This window comes from Xenopus tropicalis, chromosome 9 (genome assembly GCF_000004195.4).
Source record: "Xenopus tropicalis strain Nigerian chromosome 9, UCB_Xtro_10.0, whole genome shotgun sequence".
NCBI lineage: Eukaryota > Metazoa > Chordata > Amphibia > Anura > Pipidae > Xenopus > Xenopus tropicalis.
Window position 1 is genome coordinate 65,831,548 of NC_030685.2, and position 20,910 is coordinate 65,852,457.

A 20,910-nucleotide genomic window follows, 5' to 3' on the forward strand; every position below is an offset into this window, starting at 1 on the left:
TAAAAAAGCATGTTTTTGTGACAGAATCCCTTTAACCCTTTCACTGCCAGCCGTTTTGAACAAAGCGGAACTTCTACTGCCAGACAGTTTTTGAACATTTTGCACTGTTTCGCTTTAGGGGCCTTTCCTTGGGGGAACTTTTAGTTTACCCAGGAAAACAATATATTGTTTTTTTCAGGACAACCTAAGCTTTTAAAATATGGTAGAATTTTTGTGTAATTCCAATTTTGTAACAAGATATAGGCTTCTAAATGTCTAAAAAATGAAAAAAAATTATATTTTCCATAATATAAACACACATACCAGAAACAAAAATTATTTTATGCATGAAAATACACCTGATTTTGAAAGTCCCATGTCTCCTGAATGTGCCAATACCAAATATATATAGTTTTATGGAGATTTCTCACATGTATAGGTCAAAAACTCCCAGCAGTACATTACCAAATTTCCAAAGCACTGCTCCAGAAAGCTGCATACTTTAGATTTCAAGGCCAAAAATTCCGCTAATAGAAGGTTTATCCCAGAAAATTTTACATTTTTAGAAAGAAGAGATTCTGGGGAATCCAGAATAGGCACAACTGTCTGTCTACTCCAAACTATCAAGTCGTAATGCTTTCCTAAAGTTATTGGTTTTTATCAAAATTTGTGAATTTTTTTTAAAATCGCTTCAAAGCTTCCAGTCTATAGTATCTTAACTCCTAAAGGTCATAAAGTAACCAAATAAAACACCCTAAATATGAATGCCAGGGGTCAACTGAACAGTTTGATGCCCAATATGTATAGATTTAGCTAAGTATGTGGCATGTAGGGGCCCCAATGTGAACATACACCCATATGTACTGTCATTTCTGTCATTTCAGCTTCTGCAAAATCAACATTTACATCATTACATGTGGGATAAAGCTAGTAAAAAGTACATTCACCCCAGAAAGCCATATATTTTTGGAAAGTACACATTCCCCCGAATCTAAAATGGGTACCCATGTCTTTCTACTCCACAGTACCAAGCCGCAAAGCTTTCCTAAAGTTGGCAATTTTGATAACATTTCCAAAAATCCACTCAAAGCTTCCAGTTTCCAGCATATTATCTCCCACATAGCATTAGGTACCAAGATAAAACACCCTAAATATGAACGCCAGGGGCCCACTTAACAGTTTGATGCCCAATATGTATAGGTTTACCTAAGTATGTGGCATGTAGGGGCCCCAATGAGAACATATACCCATATGATCTATCATTTCAGCTTCTGCAAAATAAATACATTTACATCATTATATGTAGGATAATGCTAGTAAAAAGTACATTCACCCCAGAAAGTCATATATTTTTGGAAAGTACACATTCCCCTGAATCTAAAATGGGTACCCATGTCTTTCTACTCCACAGTACCAAGCCATAAAGCTTTCCTAAGTTTGACGATTTTTATGGCATTTCCAAAAATCACCTCAAAACTTCCATTATGCAGCATCTTATTTTCTACAGGTCATTAGGTACCAAGACAAAACACCCTAAATATGAATCCCAGAGGTCTACTGAACAGTTTGATGCCCAATATGTATAGGTTTACCTAAGTATGTGGCATGTAGGGGCCCGAATGTGAACATATACCCATATGTACTGTCATTTCTGTCATTTCAGCTTCTGCAAAATCAACATTTACATCATTACATGTGGGATAAAGCTAGTAAAAAGTACATTCACCCCACAAAGTCATATATTTTTGGAAAGTACACATTCCCCTGAATCTAAAATGGGTACCCATGTCTTTCTACTCCACAGTACCAAGCCATAAAGCTTTCCTAAGTTTGACGATTTTTATGGCATTTCCAAAAATCACCTCAAAACTTCCATTATGCAGCATCTTATTTTCTACCGGTCATTAGGTACCAAGACAAAACACCCTAAATATGAACCCCAGAGGTCTACTGAACAGTTTGATGCCAAATATGTATAGGTTTACCTAAGTATGTGGCATGTAGGGGCCCCAATGTGAACATATACCCATATGTACTGTCATTTCTGTCATTTCAGCTTCTGCAAAATCAACATTTACATCATTACATGTGGGATAAAGCTAGTAAAAAGTACATTCACCCCAGAAAGGCATATACTTTTGGAAAGTACACATCCCCCCGAATCTAAAATGGGTACCCATGTCTTTCTACTCCACAGTACCAAGCCATAAAGCTTTCCTAAGTTTGATGATTTTTATGACATTTCTAAAAATCACCTCAAAACTTCCACTACGCAGCATCTTATTTTCTACAGGTCATTAGGTACCAAGACAAAACACCCTAAATATGAACCCCAGAGGTCTACTGAACAGTTTGATGCCCAATATGTATAGGTTTACCTAAGTATGTGGCATGTAGGGGCCCGAATGTGAACATATACCCATATGTACTGTCATTTCTGTCATTTCAGCTTCTGCAAAATCAACATTTACATCATTACATGTGGGATAAAGCTAGTAAAAAGTACATTCACCCCAGAAAGTCATATATTTTTGGAAAGTACACATTCCCCTGAATCTAAAATGGGTACCCATGTCTTTCTACTCCACAGTACCAAGCCATAAAGCTTTCCTAAGTTTGACAATTTTTATGGCATTTCCAAAAATCACCTCAAAACTTCAATTATGCAGCATCTTATTTTCTACAGGTCATTAGGTACCAAGACAAAACACCCTAAATATGAACCCCAGAGGTCTACTGAACAGTTTGATGCCCAATATGTATAGGTTTACCTAAGTATGTGGCATGTAGGGGCCCGAATGTGAACATATACCCATATGTACTGTCATTTCTGTCATTTCAGCTTCGGCAAAATCAACATTTACATCATTACATGTGGGATAAAGCTAGTAAAAAGTACATTCACCCCAGAAAGTCATATATTTTTGGAAAGTACACATTCCCCCGAATCTAAAATGGGTACCCATGTCTTTCTACTCCAAAGTACCAAGCCGCAAAGCTTTCCTAAAGCTAGCGGTTTTTATGACATTTCAGAAAATCACATAAAATATTGCAGTTTGCCGCATTTATCTCACAGAATTTCTTGCATACCATGGCAAATCACCCCAAATAGGAACACAAGAGGCCTACTGAACAGTTTGATGCCCAATATGCATAGATATACCAAAGTCTGTGGTGTGTACTGAACCCAAAATGAAAATAGCGCATATGGATTTCTCGCCAACTTAGCTTTTGCACACAGAGCCCCCTGACAGCGTATTATGTACCGTAACCCCCCTAACTATACAGAGACCCCCAGAAAACCATATATTTTTCGAAAGTACACATTCTGACAAATCCAACAAGGGTAAAGAGTCCTTTCTACACCAAAGTACCAATCTGCAAAGCTTTCCTAAAGTTAGTGGTTTTTATGACATTTGAGAAAATCGCATAAAAATGTTGCAGTTTGCCGCATTTATCTCACACAATTCCTTGCGTACAAAGGCAACACACCCCAAATAGGAACACCAGAGGCCTACTGAACAGTTTGATGCCCAATATGCATAGATATACCAAAGTCTGCGGTATGTACTGACCCCAAAATGAAAATAGCGCATAAGGATTTCTCGCCTGCCAGCTCATCTTTTGCACACAGAGCCCCCTGACAGCCTATTATATGCAGTAAGACCGCCAAACTACACAGGGACCCCCAGAAAACCATATATTTTTGGAAAGTACACATTCTGACAAATCCAACAAGGGTAAAGAGTCCTTTCTACAGCAAAGTACCAATCTGCAAAGCTTTCCTAAAGTTAGTAGTTTTTATGACATTTGAGAAAATCGCATTAAAATGTTGCAGTTTGCCGCATTTATCTCACACAATTTCTTGTGTACAAAGGCAGCTTACCCCAAATAGGAACACCAGAGGCCTACTGAACAGATTGATGCCCAATATGCATAGATATACCAAAGTCTGCAGTATGTACTGACCCCAAAATGAAAATAGCGCATAAGGATTTCTCGCCTGCCAGCTCAGCTTTTGCACACAGAGCCCCTTGACAGCCTTTTATATGCAGTAAGACCCCCAAACTACACAGGGACCCCCAGAAAACCATATATTTTTGGAAAGTACACATTCTGACAAATCCAACAAGGGTAAAGAGTCCTTTCTACACCAAAGTACCAATCTGCAAAGCTTTCCTAAAGTTAGTAGTTTTTATGACATTTGAGAAAATCGCATAAAAATGTTGCAGTTTGCCGCATTTATCTCACACAATTTCTTGCGTACAAAGGCAACTCACCCCAAATAGGAACACCAGAGGCCTACTGAACAGTTTGATGCCCAATATGCATAGATATACCAAAGTCTGCGGTAAGTCTGACCCCAAAATGAAAATAGCGCATAAGGATTTCTCGCCTGCCAGCTCAGCTTTTGCACACAGAGCCCCCTGACAGCCTATTATATGCAGTAAGACCGCCAAACTACACAGGGACCCCCAGAAAACCATATATTTTTGGAAAGTACACATTCTGACAAATCCAACAAGGGTAAAGAGTCCTTTCTACACCAAAGTACCAATCTGCAAAGCTTTCCTAAAGTTAGTAGTTTTTATGACATTTGAGAAAATCGCATAAAAATGTTGCAGTTTGCCGCATTTATCTCACACAATTTCTTGCGTACAAAGGCAACTCACCCCAAATAGGAACACCAGAGGCCTACTGAACAGTTTGATGCCCAATATGCATAGATATACCAAAGTCTGCGGTAAGTCTGACCCCAAAATGAAAATAGCGCATAAGGATTTCTCGCCTGCCAGCTCAGCTTTTGCACACAGAGCCCCCTGACAGCCTATTATATGCAGTAAGACCGCCAAACTACACAGGGACCCCCAGAAAACCATATATTTTTGGAAAGTACACATTCTGACAAATCCAACAAGGGTAAAGAGTCCTTTCTACACCAAAATACCCATCTGCAAAGCTTTCCTAAAGTTAGTGGTTTTTATGACATTTGAGAAAATCGCATAAAAATGTTGCAGTTTGCCGCATTTATCTCACACAATTTCTTGCGTACAAAGGCAGCTCACCCCAAATAAGAACACCAGAGGCCTACTGAACAGATTGATGCCCAATATGCATAGATATACCAAAGTCTGCGGTATGTACTGACCCCAAAATGAAAATAGCGCATAAGGATTTCTTGCCTGCCAGCTCAGCTTTTGCACACAGAGCCCCTTGACAGCCTATTATATGCAGTAAGACCCCCAAACTACACAGGGACCCCCAGAAAACCATATATTTTTGGAAAGTACACATTCTGACAAATCCAACAAGGGTAAAGAGTCCTTTCTACACCAAAGTACCGATCTGCAAAGCTTTCCTAAAGTTAGTAGTTTTTATGACATTTGAGAAAATCGCATAAAAATGTTGCAGTTTGCCGCATTTATCTCACACAATTTCTTGCGTACAAAGGCAACTCACCCCAAATAGGAACACCAGAGGCCTACTGAACAGTTTGATGCCCAATATGCATAGATATACCAAAGTCTGCGGTATGTACTGACCCCAAAATGAAAATAGCGCATAAGGATTTCTTGCCTGCCAGCTCAGCTTTTGCACACAGAGCCCCCTGACAGCCTATTATATGCAGTAAGACCGCCAAACTACACAGGGACCCCCAGAAAACCATATATTTTTGGAAAGTACACATTCTGACAAATCCAACAAGGGTAAAGAGTCCTTTCTACACCAAAGTACCCATCTGCAAAGCTTTCCTAAAGTTAGTGGTTTTTATGACATTTGAGAAAATCGCATAAAAATGTTGCAGTTTGCCGCATTTATCTCACACAATTTCTTGCGTACAAAGGCAGCTCACCCCAAATAAGAACACCAGAGGCCTACTGAACAGATTGATGCCCAATATGCATAGATATACCAAAGTCTGCAGTATGTACTGACCCCAAAATGAAAATAGCGCATAAGGATTTCTCACCTGCCAGCTCAGCTTTTGCACACAGAGCCCCCTGACAGCCTATTATATGCAGTAAGACCCCCAAACTACACAGGGACCCCCAGAAAACCATATATTTTTAGAAAGTACACATTCTGACAAATCCAACAAGGGTAAAGAGTCCTTTCTACACCAAAGTACCCATCTGCAAAGCTTTCCTAAAGTTAGTAGTTTTTATGACATTTGAGAAAATCGCATAAAAATGTTGCAGTTTGCCGCATTTATCTCACACAATTTCTTGCGTACAAAGGCAACTCACCCCCAATAGGAACACCAGAGGCCTACTGAACAGATTGATGCCCAATATGCATAGATATACCAAAGTCTGCGGTATGTACTGACCCCAAAATGAGAATAGCGCATAAGGATTTCTCGCCTGCCAGCTCAGCTTTTGCACACAGAGCCCCCTGACAGCCTATTTTATGCAGTAAGACCCCCAAACTACACAGGGACCCCCAGAAAACCATATATTTTTGGAAAGTACACATTCTGATGAATTCAAAATAGGTAAAGTTATTTTTGTACACCAAAGTTACACATGGCAAAGCTACGCTAAAACAGATCAGGAACACTAATATAGGGATAAAAATGTGCAAATCAATGAAACAACAAAATAAAGTCACACGACAGCATAATTAGTGGTCAGAATATCTGATCCAATAGTCACGCTGTCAAAATAAACAGTTTTTGGGGGAAATAAAAAAAAAAAAAAAGAAGTAAAATGAAAAAAAAAAATTTTTTTTTTTAAAAGTTTTTGTGAGTTTGTGTATACATGTGCACATGTAAAAGTTGTGTGACAGTGTGTATATGAGTGTATATGAGTGTATATAAGTGTATATGAGTGTATATGAGTGTGCAAAGTGGAAAAAAAAAAAAAAAAAAAAAACCCTGTGCTAAATTGTGTTGTATGTGTGTATAAATGTATATAAATGTATATAAATGTGTGTAAGTGTGTGTAAAAGTGTGTATAACAAAAAATAAAGTCACACTTACCTGTCTGAAGGTCAGATCGGTTCCCTGCTTCTCCTTCCTGCAGTCGCCGAGGAAGTAGGTGGGAGGCGGCTCTGGGGGGGGGAAGCAGGAAGCTGTACAAGCAGCAGATGCGATGCGATCGCATCTGCTGCTTGTAGGATGGTCCTGCGACAATCGCATCGCAGGACCATCCCCCCCAACCCCCTCGGCTCGTTGCCGAAGGGGTTGGGGGCACATCTGTCTCTCTGCACCGGCGGCTTCTGCCGCCGGTGCAGAGAGAAGCGCTCAGGCAGGAAGACCGTAGGTACTACGGCGTTGGCAGGCAACTGCTTTTTTTAAAACGACGTAGTACCTACGGTCTTGGCAGGGAAAGGGTTAAGTCTGCTGTGGGGTGATCCTCCCCCCGTGCTGAATAGCTCATAAGCAAACTGGTGATTTTACTACCGTATTTTTTGCCGTATAAGACGCACTTTTTCTTCCCCAAAACTGGGGGGAAAAAGTTGGTGCGTCTTATACGGCGAACTGTCTTCCTCTCTGTGCCGCAGCTCTCTGCCGCATACTCGCTTTTATAAGGTTGCGCCCGTGTGTACTGATGTCACACGCACAGGGCGCAACCTTATAAAAGCATAGAAGCAGCTGGGAGCCGCGGCACAGAGAGGAAGACATCACGGGAGCCGGTGGCCGCTGGGGGTAGGTTAGGGGGGAAATGGAAGGTGCTTGGGAGCCCTGGGGGAAGCTGAAGAATGCTGGGGGTGCCGCGGGGGAGCTGGAGGATGCTTGGAGGCCCTGGGGGACACTGAATACTTGGGGGGGGGGGGCCCTGGGGGAAGCTGAAGGATACTTGGGGGGGCCCTGGGGGAAGCTGAAGGATACTTGAGGGGGGCCTGGGGGAAGCTGAAGGATACTTGGGTGGGGGCCTGGGGGAAGCTGAAGGATACTTGAGGGGGCCCTGGGGGAAGCTGAAGGATGCTTGGGGGGGGCCCTGGGGGAAGCTGAAGGATGCTTGGGGGGGCCCTGGGGGAAGCCTCATTATGTGCGAGCCCAGAGACAATTAACTTTATACAGTTGATATAAAATATTTTACTACAGTATTTGGTTCAGAATCTTTTTTTTTTCTAGATTTTTAAAATAGATCTTTAAAATTGGGTGCGTCTTATATTCCGGAGCGTCTTATAGGGCGAAAAATACGGTATAACACTGGATAATAAAATCCTATAAAACATTTAAGGAATGGATTTATTATTCCTGTTCAGGCTGTTTTTCTTTGCATATTGTGTGCTGACACCAATACCTTCTGTAATATGGTATTTCATATGGAGAGGAAAAACCCATGTACGTTCAAAAATACAAATCTTTTTATTTTAAATACAGTCTGCATACACTTATCTACCTGAAATGCTGACAGGGATATATTATGCGGGCCCTGATTTCACATTGGACTGTTTCCTAGCAGTGATTGCCAGAGCTGGGGGCACGAGGGCGGGCTATAGATCCAGCTAGATTAGATGAGAGCCATACCTGCGCTGTTAAGTTGATCTCTAAGGGCTTGGTGATATGTTCTATCATTTTTCATGTTTCTTGCACCTTGGCTGTAAAGGATGGGTCACCAAAAATAGCTACAAAAATTGCTTATGTTGAATTTATTATTTTTTTTTCTGGTTCAGTATGAAATATATAAAATGTACCCTCCCTTTTCTTTGTTGGAAAAATATGAACTTCTAAAAAGATTTAAACATGGTGTTATCACTTCTTCCAAGTGATTTAGGATTAAATTTAAAAATGGTGTAAATAAACCCTCTGATGATTTCAGTTCTTAATTAAATAGTAATGAAAACAGCTATAAGCAAAGAAGCAACCATCTGTGTTTTTATAAGAATAAAATAAACATTTTATAAAATATGGTTTCAGATTTATATCTTTTCTTTGCTTTATCCATATGGCTCAAAGGAGTGGTTCACCTTCAGGTTACTTTTAATGTTATAGAATGTCCTAGTCCTAGCAACTTAGCAATTCATTTTCATTATTTGTTTATTTTTGTTTTTATAGTTTTTGAATTATTTGCCTTCTTCTTTTACATCTTTCTGGCTTTCAAATGGGGGTTACCAACCCCAACAGCCAAAAACTATTGCTCAGTGAGTTTAAAATATTATGTTATTTTTTTGTTCCTTATCTTTCTATTTAGGCCACCTCCTATTCATATCCCAGTCTCTCATTCAAACCACTGCCTGGTTGCTAAGGTAAACAAGACCCTAACTACGTGATAGCAGCTGAAATTCCAAACTGGAGAGCTGCTGAACAAAAAGCTAAATTACTGTGAAAAACCACAAATAGGAAAAAATGAAAACAAATTGTAAATTGTCCAAGTATCATTGTCTTCATCATATTATTAGATAATTTAAAGGTGAACAACCCCTTTGGCAATTCTGAGATGTACATTAACACCATATATCAAATTAAGACTCTGAATCTTCATGCTACTTGTGGCATTTGTATATATGTGCCACCAGTGCTGCTGATATACCGCGTCTGGGAAAATTCAATGTCAGTGAATAATTACTGTGCATTATTCTCTAACCTAATCCACTTTCCTATTGATCCTGTTGTTTTAATTTAAATACTAACCCTATATATCAGGGGCTTCACCCACATTACAAAGCTTGTGATTAGATACATTGCTGAACAATTATGATTGGGCTAAACGTAAATATGACCTTGTAGGGCTTATTATTATAAGTCAAGAGCAGGGACACAACTTCCTATGAATTACGGCTAAAGTAAAACCTTATATCCGCTTATTATAGGTTTAAAACCAACCCGCCTAATTTCTGTGTGCCAAGATCTTGCTCTAAACTCCCAGGACCATCACTCATATAGAACAAGTGGGCACGCGTAACATCAATTATTTTGTAGATCATTCATTCTAATTTCTGTGGCCCTTTTTCCAAGACAAGAAACAACCCTGAATTAATTGGTTTATAAATAAATGTAATTTAAGTAAATTAATAATAGAGGTTGAATTTATATCCATTCCATACCTTGCATCATTTTATCAATATATATAGCCTCCACAGTATGTATTATGAGAAACATACTACTTATAAACCATTGTTTTTCTATTGGCAGTTATTATGACTAATTTTTTCTTTCATAATAGCAGAGATCAATGTACCTAACAATTGCCTGACATATTGGGTTTCTTGCATCCTTCATGGAGGCAAGGAACTCTTTAAATTGCTGTCTTTTCCTCACCATCTTTCAATAGTTTGTAGCTAGGCATTGATAAATGTAAGGAGAATTTAGGGCCCTTGTATTTGAAGGTTTTCCTGGAGGGAGGACTCATTTAGGGACTGTTAAAAATGAACAATCAATTATTTATTCTCCGGGGAAAGAAGATTTTATAATTGGCAGGGATGATTGAGGGCACTAAGGATAGGGACCATAAAAGAGCAAATATATTTGCAGCTTAAATTAAATGTTTTCCCTTATTTTCCCCATTACTTTTCATCTTAATCATGTGTTACCCTCAGAAAATGATATACTTATATGTATCACTGGGTGATAACCACAAGCAGAAATGCACATGGAATGAGCAGGTATATCATTTGTTTTCAGAAATTCCCAGAACAGGCACATCTTAGGAATAGATAGGATACAGTGCTTTGGAGCAAGGGAACATTTGTATAATAGTTAGCTGGTGAATTGTGTGAGTGTAGATCAGGGTGTATGACTTTATGTATCCATTAGGTCTAGACACAGGACTTAAATGTGCCCTGCACTTTTGCCTGGCACACCACATTTTACCCTCATCCCGCCCCCCCAGCTCCACCTCTAGATTTTAATTGGTTTCATACGGCGGAGACCGGGGAGGTGTTTTTTTTTTCTTCCGGTTATATGCCCACCTAAAGCTGCCAGCCTAGGCACATACCCACAGGTGCCCCTATATAAATACACCCCCGTCGTTTAGTTATGATTACCAAGGTATTACTGTAGAGTACCAGATCAGTATATGACTTATAGACACTGTTTGGCCAATATGAATACTATTTGGTATGTGGATACCTGCCTGTCCAATATAATTTGCAAACTAAGGGTATAAATATGAAGTTGTCTTTGTTGCTAAAACAGCCTTTTGGAAACGCTTTTATCTAGATGCTGGAACTTCGTTGGTAGGATTTACTTCCAAAGTTTGGCACTGATGTTGATTTGCTTTGCATAGGCATGCCATTTTATCCCACAGACATTCGGTTAGGGTAAGATCAGGGCTGTCTGCAGGCCCATCATGTTATTCCTCTCTGTATAGACCTTTCTTTATGCACAGGGTTATTATCCTACTGACAAAGCAGGAAGCATGAAACTGTCAAGAATGTTATTATATGATATAGTCGCACCTGTTTTGTCAGTGATGAGTGTGTTAAATAGCTGATTCCAATAATCAGAAGGGATGTCCAAAAACATGGGATGTTCTCAGAACAGTGTTTGCAACCCACAAGCATAGTTCATATCTTTGGTATATCCTTGCTACAGAACAGATTCTTCAGAGGTATCCATTTAAAAAACCACCAGAAGGGTTTCTGTGATGGTGAGTGGGTAACTTGTGTGTGCCCATCTGAGGATGTTCTTTAGAGTACAGGGCATTTGTGTAATCACTCTTTCTCTAAAATTCTGTTTTGCAGGTGGTTCACATAAAAATGGTAACACCTAAAGGTATCATTGAAAAAAGCTGCCAGGGCCCAAGGATGTCCACAGGGCCGGATATTCATCACTTCATAATGGGATCCGAAGGTAAACACTTGCTTCTGAAATGCAGTATGAGTAGAGGTTTTATATATGCTATTTACAAGAGCTTTGAATGTCATGTGGATTATATTCTTATAAACTGTGCTTAGTGACACCATCAGACAGAAATGACACATGACTTATTTAAACTTGTATATTATAATAAAAAATGTACCCCCTGTTGTAAAATATTGAGAATATTACAAGTCAACTCAGAGTTCCACAACCTGTTTTGGTGCTGTACTATTATATGGCCATGGAACACCTCTGTGCTCTAAATATTAGAAATATATATTGTGGGGGTTTAGCTGGTAGCAGCCGGTAGCGGATGGAAATCTGGGCTTCACAGATGAGACAGGCAACTCTGGTTTGCAACCAAAATGATCAGGCTTCTGCCTGTGCTTTATTTTCCACAGCAAAACAGTATATATCATAACTTGGTGTTTGCAAGTAAACAGTTCAAGAAAACAAAGCCTCACCAGACTGTAGTTTCTACAAATGGGGTAACACAAACCCTCACTGCCAACGCCCGGCAGTCCTTTTCTGGAGTCCCAGAATCAGGGGAGCTTGTCATCAGTCCAGCCTGCCCCTCTCAGTCCCTCTCAGAAAACTCCACTATCTGGTCGCGACTCCCACTGCTCCTTCGCAGTGGCAGGTGGCACCCCCAGCTCCTCTGGGAGTCCCCAACACAGGCAGCCCTCCTGCTCTGTGCCCTGCTCTGAGAGTGACCTTCAATCAGACAAGGATCAACCTCCAAGTCTCTCAGAAAACGGACTCCTGCTGCACACCCAGGCTCATCTTAAATGATTCAGGTGTTGCCTAATTGGCTCCAGCATTCCCCAATTGGCTCCAACATTCCCTAATTGGCTCCAGCATTCTCTAGCCATACTTCAGGGTCCTAGCCTCTCCTGTCCTGGAGATTTAAAGGAGCCAGTACCTCAGCCTGGGTGTTATATATCTGCCATCCAACAGACACTTCTCATCAAGACAAACCTTTTTGTCACAATATGTATAGGTGTGTATTTTTTAAAGGACATTTGAATTCTATTTAAATGGGGGAGGGCAGCCAAAATGGTAGGCACCCTCAGGAAAATAGATCAAGTTTTTTTTCTCCCAGGATGGTGCTCCTGTTAGGAGAGAACCGCACGTGTAGAAAAAACTGCCAGAGCACCGTGCCACCTTACACCTTTTACTGAGGTGTAAATTTATACATTGTGATGATTGAGGGTCAGTTAGGAGCCGTGGTGTCGGTAGATGCTGATTTCTTGCCAAAGAGAACACATCACTAAAAGTAGTTTATGTATGAAAAAGGTGGTGGAATAGAAAAATTGTCTCTTTTTTTTTTTGCATAAATTGTATTTACATTTTAGTTTTATTTGTGTTTTTCCAGCTTGCAGAGTTTTTCAGTTTATAGAGCGGACAGTCATATTGCTGTATAATACAATATAATAATATATAATCAGTCGTATAGCTTTCGGCGTAGTTGGGATGTTCACAGCAATTTCTCCTTACAGTTACGCTGGTATTTATAGCTCATTGACCATGCTGGTAACATTTAATAATATCTAACCTCTTAACCCTTCAGCCTTCTGCTGTTGAAGAAACAGTATGTCTCTGCTGGAACTGCTCTTGCCTCTGAGAATAGAAGTTTTATACATAAAATTAATTTGCAATCTTCAAGGCATATATTGCAGTGATATATGCCAGTGATTTTCTCTTTAAAGGGAAAGTTGATGTAAATAAATGGTCACAGGGCTCAATAAAGTCATTAGGGGTCATTTTTGACCCCCGGCGGTCGCAGTCTATCTAGGAACACTTGTGCCCCCCTTCGTGCTCTGATTTGCACTGAGCACCAGATAAAAAATCCAGTGCTCAGTGACAAGCACAGCACCAAGAATTGTGGTTATCCTTGTTCTCACTGTCTGCCTTAGGCCTCAATCTGGTCTGTGCTTCTTGCCCACCCTCTTGAATGACGCACAAGGGAAGGAAAGGCAACAAGCCTCCACCCAGTCCTCCCTTTACTAATACAGCGCTGACTAATGCAGTCACTGCTGTATTTGCGAAGTGAGACGCAGATCTCGGTGCTCCAATAGAACAGGGGCCAACTGCAAAAAAATTTGCCCCAATATGGGCTGCTTCTCTTGCTGCTCCGTACAGATTGTGGACTTTATTTTCCACTTTGTACACTGTGTGAGGCATTGAGCCCTGTTCCACATTTCATTGGTGGAACATTTTACCCCAATATGACAGTATTGTTTGTTGTCCAACATTCTCCATGTAGTTACAGACTGGATTACATTAAAACAGTGTCCAGCATAGATATCTGTACAGCTCTTAAAATGAAAGGCCATTAAAATGGCTCGGAGGATTGCATATTTCCATGGGTGCCAGATTGGACAGGATTACTGCATGTGAGCACACTGCATGATTTTCAAAAGCAATCTTTGTGCATATTGTTACCAGTGCAACATTGCTGGTTATCCATGTGTACACTGCCCAGACAGCAAAAATGGTATCAAGTGTGCCCATTGTCAGCGGGGAGTCCTGGAACACAACGCTTCTCACAGCTGCCTGCGTCAGTAAATGTGCTAGAATTGTGCCTTAAGAATTTTGACACTGATTGTTCATTTTTCTTCTCAGCACTCAAACCAAATAATGATGGATGGCCTACACCCTGTGCATATTGCTAGTGCCCAAGAATTGGTTACAATATTGGCCTTATCATCCAGGGGTTTGTTTTCTGTCTAGTGGCCCATGGCCACCTTTAGCAGTGACCCCATTGCTGACTGCTGCTTGCTTCTCACAACAAACTCATTGCTGTTTCATAATTATATTTCATATTGATCAGTTTTATATAAACCCCAGGAACAGAGAAAAGTGGGTTTATTATACACACTGTACCACTTATTTATTTTTTGTTTTTCTATTTGTTTGCAAATGAGTATGAAAGGGACACTGAAATTTTTGATGTGTGAAGAATATTTGTTATCCTTTATTTCTATAGCTGGCATGTTGTGCAGTTCCTTGCAGGGAACACGGGATTACTTACTCAGGCTCTGTGCCAGTGGAGTTTATTATGTAATTTCCCTAACACAGGCACATAAACTGGCACACACTAGGATCTGTTTTATGGGAAGCCACTTATCTTACCTGTACATTTTTATCTTGGGAAGCAGAATTTACTAGTAAAAACCCACACAAACGCAGCCTGTGCCAGGTATCAGAATGGTACCCAAGAACCAGTGCTGTAAGGCAACCAGGTTGCCACTGTCGTATCAGAAGTTTCCATAGGTTGGTATAAGAAAAGGTAATTGTGTGTTAACGTAGCAGGAAACTTATGGCGCCCAGCTGTGCTTAGCAGTGCAGGACTATACCCTGATGATGAATATTTGGAGAATTAAAGCCACGTAATGAATGCCGTTTATGGATTTAAAAGTAGTGGGCACACACAATTCCGAAATCCAGCTGAAACTACACTGAGCCTAAACCCCCTGTGTGCCATCCGTACTATACATTTATGAAAGTACACTTTTATGTTGATTAGTACGGAAATTTTTTCTTTTACGCAGGGAACAATTTGCGCCAGATGTACTACAACTCCATATTTGAGCCTTTGAGCTTTATTTATGTCTATTATGAGTAAAACAAAGGTACTGTTTTGTCTGGGAATTTCTTAGTTCAAAGGTTATTGCTTTTAAAAACAAACCAAGCTTTTTTTTATAATTAGGTGCAGCCCACATATAGGACAGTGTGTGACTTTACAAACATATATATATTTTAGTAGCGCAAGTCCTTCTGAATGGTTGTACAGGTATGGGATGTTATCCAGAATCCCATTGTCCAGAAATTCAAAAATCTGAGACACATTTACTTTTTCTTTGTTATAGTAAAACAGTACCTTGTACCTGATCCCAACTGAGATAAAATAAATCCTACCACAAAACCATACCTTGTAGTTGATCCCAGATAAGATCTATCTACCATATCTATCTATCTATCTATCTATAATGCACTGGCACATTCTTGGTTTTTAACGCAATATGTCACCTTTAATGGCACACCCTGCTGATGGAGAACCATGCTGCCTGCCATTGAAATAAGTGGCAGCTTCCTGATACTAGGCAGATTTGAGCTGGTGGCAGGCAGTTTCTGTGTACCTTAAGTCTGATATATCTGCATGCACTTAATTAAAACTATCAGTAGTGAGCAGTTATGGCCCATCTTTACGAGAGAGATCTTAGTTAAAGCATGAGCCTCTACATTCTTGGGGCAAACTATGACATCCCCTCTTACTGAATGTCGAGTGGATAGACTGAGTTGTTGGTTAGATCCATTTTGCCCAATAAGATCTAAAAATTTCATTGTTTTATTTACCCATTTCAGAAACCATTACTTAGTCGCCTTGGGAACCAAGTTCCAAATTTAGTCAATTCAACCAGTTCAGACCAAAAAATCAAAAAATCTCATTATGTTTCTGGATCCAGATATGCAGCAAAATAAGTTTCTTTTGTAGGAGTTAATAAAGTTTATGGTATATAGTTTTAAGAAACAGGACTAGTAGCTGTAATTGTTTTTCATGTCTCTCAATGTGTGTGGTTCTAGAGAATTCCAAGCAGTTTCATTCTCAACAGAAATTAATTTGTTACTTTTGAAGAAGAATGGGAAGCTATATATAAATATATTTCTTTCTAGAATCAAAATTTTTTCAAAAAGTTAATTCTGTCCCATATTAACTCTTACCTGATTCTATAGAGAAGTGCTAATCCCCCATGCCTGTTTGCTGGGAGGACACGGACAGATCTTGTCATATTAGTAATGAATAGGATAATAGTTCCAATACTTATGTCTGTTGTGTTGTTCCTGCAGGGACTCTTGGAGTGGTCACAGAAGTTACAATCAAGATCCGGCCAGTTCCCGAGTATCAGAAGTACGGCTCCGTGGTGTTTCCGAATTTTGAGAGGGGGGTGGCCTGCTTACGAGAAGTTGCGAGACAGGTAAAAATATAAAAAAATAGTTCTTAAAGTGTTGTGGAACTTCCAGATAATTGACATATGCACTATCTGAGAAACCTTTCTGTTAAAAAGAGAACTTCTGACAGAAAGAGTTGTGGGCATCCTTTTACTTTCCTAATTATTAAAGATAAACTGTCACCACATTTGCTCAAATTGTATTGGATGTTTTATTTGGGTTCTTCCTTAACCTAACTGTTTGTCCAACAGTAGGCAGCCCAACAATGCTGACATGGCATTTGCCACTTAGCAGCTCGCAGCATGGGTTTGTCGGCTGCAGCAGGAAAGACAGTCTTCGGTTGAGGAGCTCATAAATATGTAACTGTAAAAGGATTCCCTTTAAGTCAATAAGTATTTCTGTACTGTTAACTTAAAAAGATTTTCAGAGCAAAAAAAAGGAACTTTTATTGAGGCTTACTAAAAATTGTTAGTACCATATTTCATAATTGTATGCATATATTATATAACAAAACCATTCTGCTAAACAGGTGAGTGTATGTACATATGTATGTATATACTTTGTAGAAATGTAGTTTGTACACAGCCAGACCTTAAGTGCCTCTGCCCACCCCCTTCTGTCACTGATTGGCTAATGTGCATGATGTATTGCAAAGGAGTGGGGTATCTCATTCCCCCTTAGCTCTGCCACCTGATGTAGTTGGGGGGGGTTGGAATTTTATAAATATAAAAGGGCCACCTCTTAAAGCTTGCAGCCAGTGGGTGCTCTGGGGTGCCTATATAGCCTACCCCCTTTGTATCTGGGACTACCAAAGTTATTTAAGAATTGAAAACAAAATAAAGTGAAACAAATTTGAAGCAAAACCCCTGCACAGTATGTCGGTAATACTGTGTGAGTTTGCATTATACATACAGCCATAGGTGTACCTTGGTAATCCTTTTGCGCTCCAGACAACCTCCCATTTACTGAAAACTGTGCTGTTATTATGGGGCCAATATGAACTTCAGGCAAAGTAGATATCCTGGCAGCCTTTTGTTTAGAGGGGAACCAAAGTTTATAAAGAGGACCAAACAACACAGAAACCCCTAATACACCTATCACTGTAATCTGTGCCTTCAAAAAAAGTATGAAAAAAAAAACCATTTTATTTTTGGAAATCCACCTGCAAAACAGTTCTTCTCTTCCTGCATGATTTGAATACCTGGCAGGGGAGGAGGGACTAAAATATTGATGTTACATTGTCACAACTTCTCCGCAGCTTACAGACAGTAGACAGGAGCTATATAACCCACAATGCATTGCACTGTGATGTTTCTTACTTGTTGCCATCACGTGTGCAGGGAATTTTGGGATTGGGAGGATTCAGGCTGAGGAGAGTCGACTACTGTTATATTTTTTTCAGTCCCAAAGTAGTCAGCCAGATCAGCATGAGAACAAGGGCTAGGCTTAGGGAAATGTTCCAAACCATATTATTGCATTAAAACTCATGAAAAGGCTCCATGATGTTTTAATTGATGTATATTGCAAAGTTGCTTGAAATTGTATTTACTTTTCAAGTTTTATTCAAAAATGTATTTACTTTTTTAAGTTGTGTTTGGGTAGAGTTCCCCTTTAAGAGATTACAAATACAATAGTAACGTTTCCTTGCAAAAGGCTTGTTGTTACAGGTTAAAGGACTGGCGCAAACTTTGCCCATGTTACTGTTATAACTCCCAGCCCTCATAAAACTTGTTTTGAACGATAGTCTGGTTCTTTAGCTTGGCATTATTTATTGTGTTTAATGTGCGCTTATGATAGGTTGTATCAAGAGCATTGTGTCTTGGAAGCCGCCTATAAATTATGACAGATAATTTATTAAGGATGGCATGATTGTAACCGTACATTAATTAACTAGAGTGTTTAGAGAGCTTAGAATGCTGATCTGAAAAATAAAAAGTATTAAATTAATTTAAGTAGAGGTGCAGTTCAAGCAAGTAAATAAAGTCAAATAGAAGGTCTTAAACTTGGCTGTAGAGTTGCAGAACTCGTAACATTTGGATTTATGCAACTGTCCACTATGAATTTAAGACCTTGAGTTTGTGGTTCCTACATGGGAGTGGTATCTATTTGCAAACAGCTGTAAAGTTGTCACAAAGCCACTCTGCTTGTATGACAGCCCTGTGTAAGGCACGTCTCCTGTTATGGAATCTCTGTGCAGCCTCCTCGTAGATAGAAAATATTTCATTCTGCACGCCATTAACTCATTTCAGATGTCTGACCTCCAGCCAAGTGTACAAAGCACGTCTATTGTGTATTCTGTAGATAAACTCCCATGTTTATAAATGCAGCTGTACTATATCTTCTTATTCCTCAGAAGCACTGATGGCATTTTTTTTTAAGTTATAGTAATAGTTTTTTTTTGTTATTGTCTATACAACAGTAGCATGAAAATACCTTATAGTGATCATTTTATGTAGGGCAAACAAAATAAAAAAAAAAAAAAGGAACAAACCTCATAAACTACCACTATCTGTGCTCCTAATTTTCTATTTTGTTTGCGTTCAAAGGACCAGTAACATCAGAAAATGAAAGTTTCATATGCAGTTAAAGGAGAAGGAAAGTCATTTTGGCAATTTGCTGTCAATAGATTTGCCTCATTAGTGCCACCTAGAATTCTATATTTATTCAGCAGAAAGCTTTACCATACCTGAGTAAAGAGCTCTAAAAGCTCCCTCCGTTTGTTTAAGATAGCAGCTGCCATTTTAGCTTGGTCTCTGTAGTTTCCATGTTGCAGCTCTAGGGGCTGGTAGCTCAAATCACACGTTTTTATGGGAAGGGGAGTGAATTCTTATGAATTCTTATTGGAGGGCGGAGCAGGAGAAGGGAGGGAGGAGAGAGCTGCGCAGGCTCGGGTTTTTCTGAGAGAGGAAGTCTGATACTGTGCAGCCTTTCTTTTCAGTTCAGCTTTTCAGAAATCTATAAATCTAATGTGCTGCTGTTACCCTGCACTGGAAAAAAAGTACTTGGGAGGCACTACTACAGTGTAAATAAATAAACTGTTTTATAGCCGTGGTGGCAGTCATGCATGTTAAATGCGACTAAAAGGCACATGTTTTTATAGCACATAAAAGATAATCTCTATAGAATACAGTGGGTTTAGCTCTTACACAGAGGAACAAATGCCTTTCATGGCTCTCTCTGGGGCTAGAAATTGGAATTTTTTCTCATGTAAAATAGTGGTAGATCAACAGTTTTACTTTAAATGTAAAAATCACTTTTTGATGTTACTGCCCTTTTTATACAACCAGAAGATGGTGGTAAACTCAGTTCATAATAAGATATAGTTTTCCTGCATACAAATGAACATTTACCCCAGTTTTTTAATTGCCTCTCATTTAAACAAGGTTAGGCTCTAACATCTGTGCACTCTGTGTTGAATTTAATTGGTCCGTTTAATCTGTAGTTTATTGGTCCGTAGTTTTGGGTCTGTGAAGTTGACTAAAATGAAAATGTGGTCAGGCCAATTGTTTACAATGATAATCCGATTAGCCGTAGTTACTTTAGTATAGATTAGTATAGATTATTAGTATAAACGGCCTCTAAAGACAGGAGGATTTGCTATCTTGTAATATAATTTAAAAAAAACTTAATATATAGCAGTGATCTACCATTTCTGTTTCTCTAACAGTAAGTTAAATAGATTACAGTTTACAGAAACAACAACTTTCCTTTTCTATTCACAAGTGGCAGTTTTGGTCTGAAATCTGAAAATACAATACTTTCTAGATTGTAATGGAGAGGGCCCACAGTATTTATAACCATTTGAGGTGGATCTGCTATCCAAACCATGTCAAACTTCACAAAGGAAATCACGCAGAGGAAATATTTTCTGAGTACTCTGAATCCCAGAGGCTCCTACTCCTCTCTTAGAGCAGTATTTACAATGAGGGTTTCCTTGAAAAGGGCTACTTTTTTTCCTATTTTTATTAAAACGTGTATGGGATAGAGCCCAAGAATTTGTCAGGTGTGATTATGATGAGAAGCAGAAAGAATTAGTTCTGTTACTGCAGTAATCCTTTTATCTGATACTCTGATGAATGCCCCTGTGTAGTACTGGCCATACATCAGCAATGCTGTGTTGGAATATTATTTAGTATATATCTTAACAAGGAAACCAGCCAGTTTTATCTTTTATCGGCTTCTTAGAATTTGAAATCCATGCTCAACTGCAGCGCGTATCTCTATAA

The 20,910-nt window shown here is 39.4% G+C and overlaps 1 protein-coding gene across 1 annotated transcript in view; it reads left to right on the forward strand.

The window, feature by feature from the left end:
- Nucleotides 1–20,910, forward strand: part of agps (alkylglycerone phosphate synthase) — a 136,311-nt gene that overhangs the window by 58,586 nt on the left and 56,815 nt on the right. Inside the window, 2 exon segments of the mRNA NM_001126829.1 lie at nucleotides 11,614–11,722; nucleotides 16,583–16,710. Coding sequence (NP_001120301.1) covers nucleotides 11,614–11,722; nucleotides 16,583–16,710 — 237 coding nt within the window.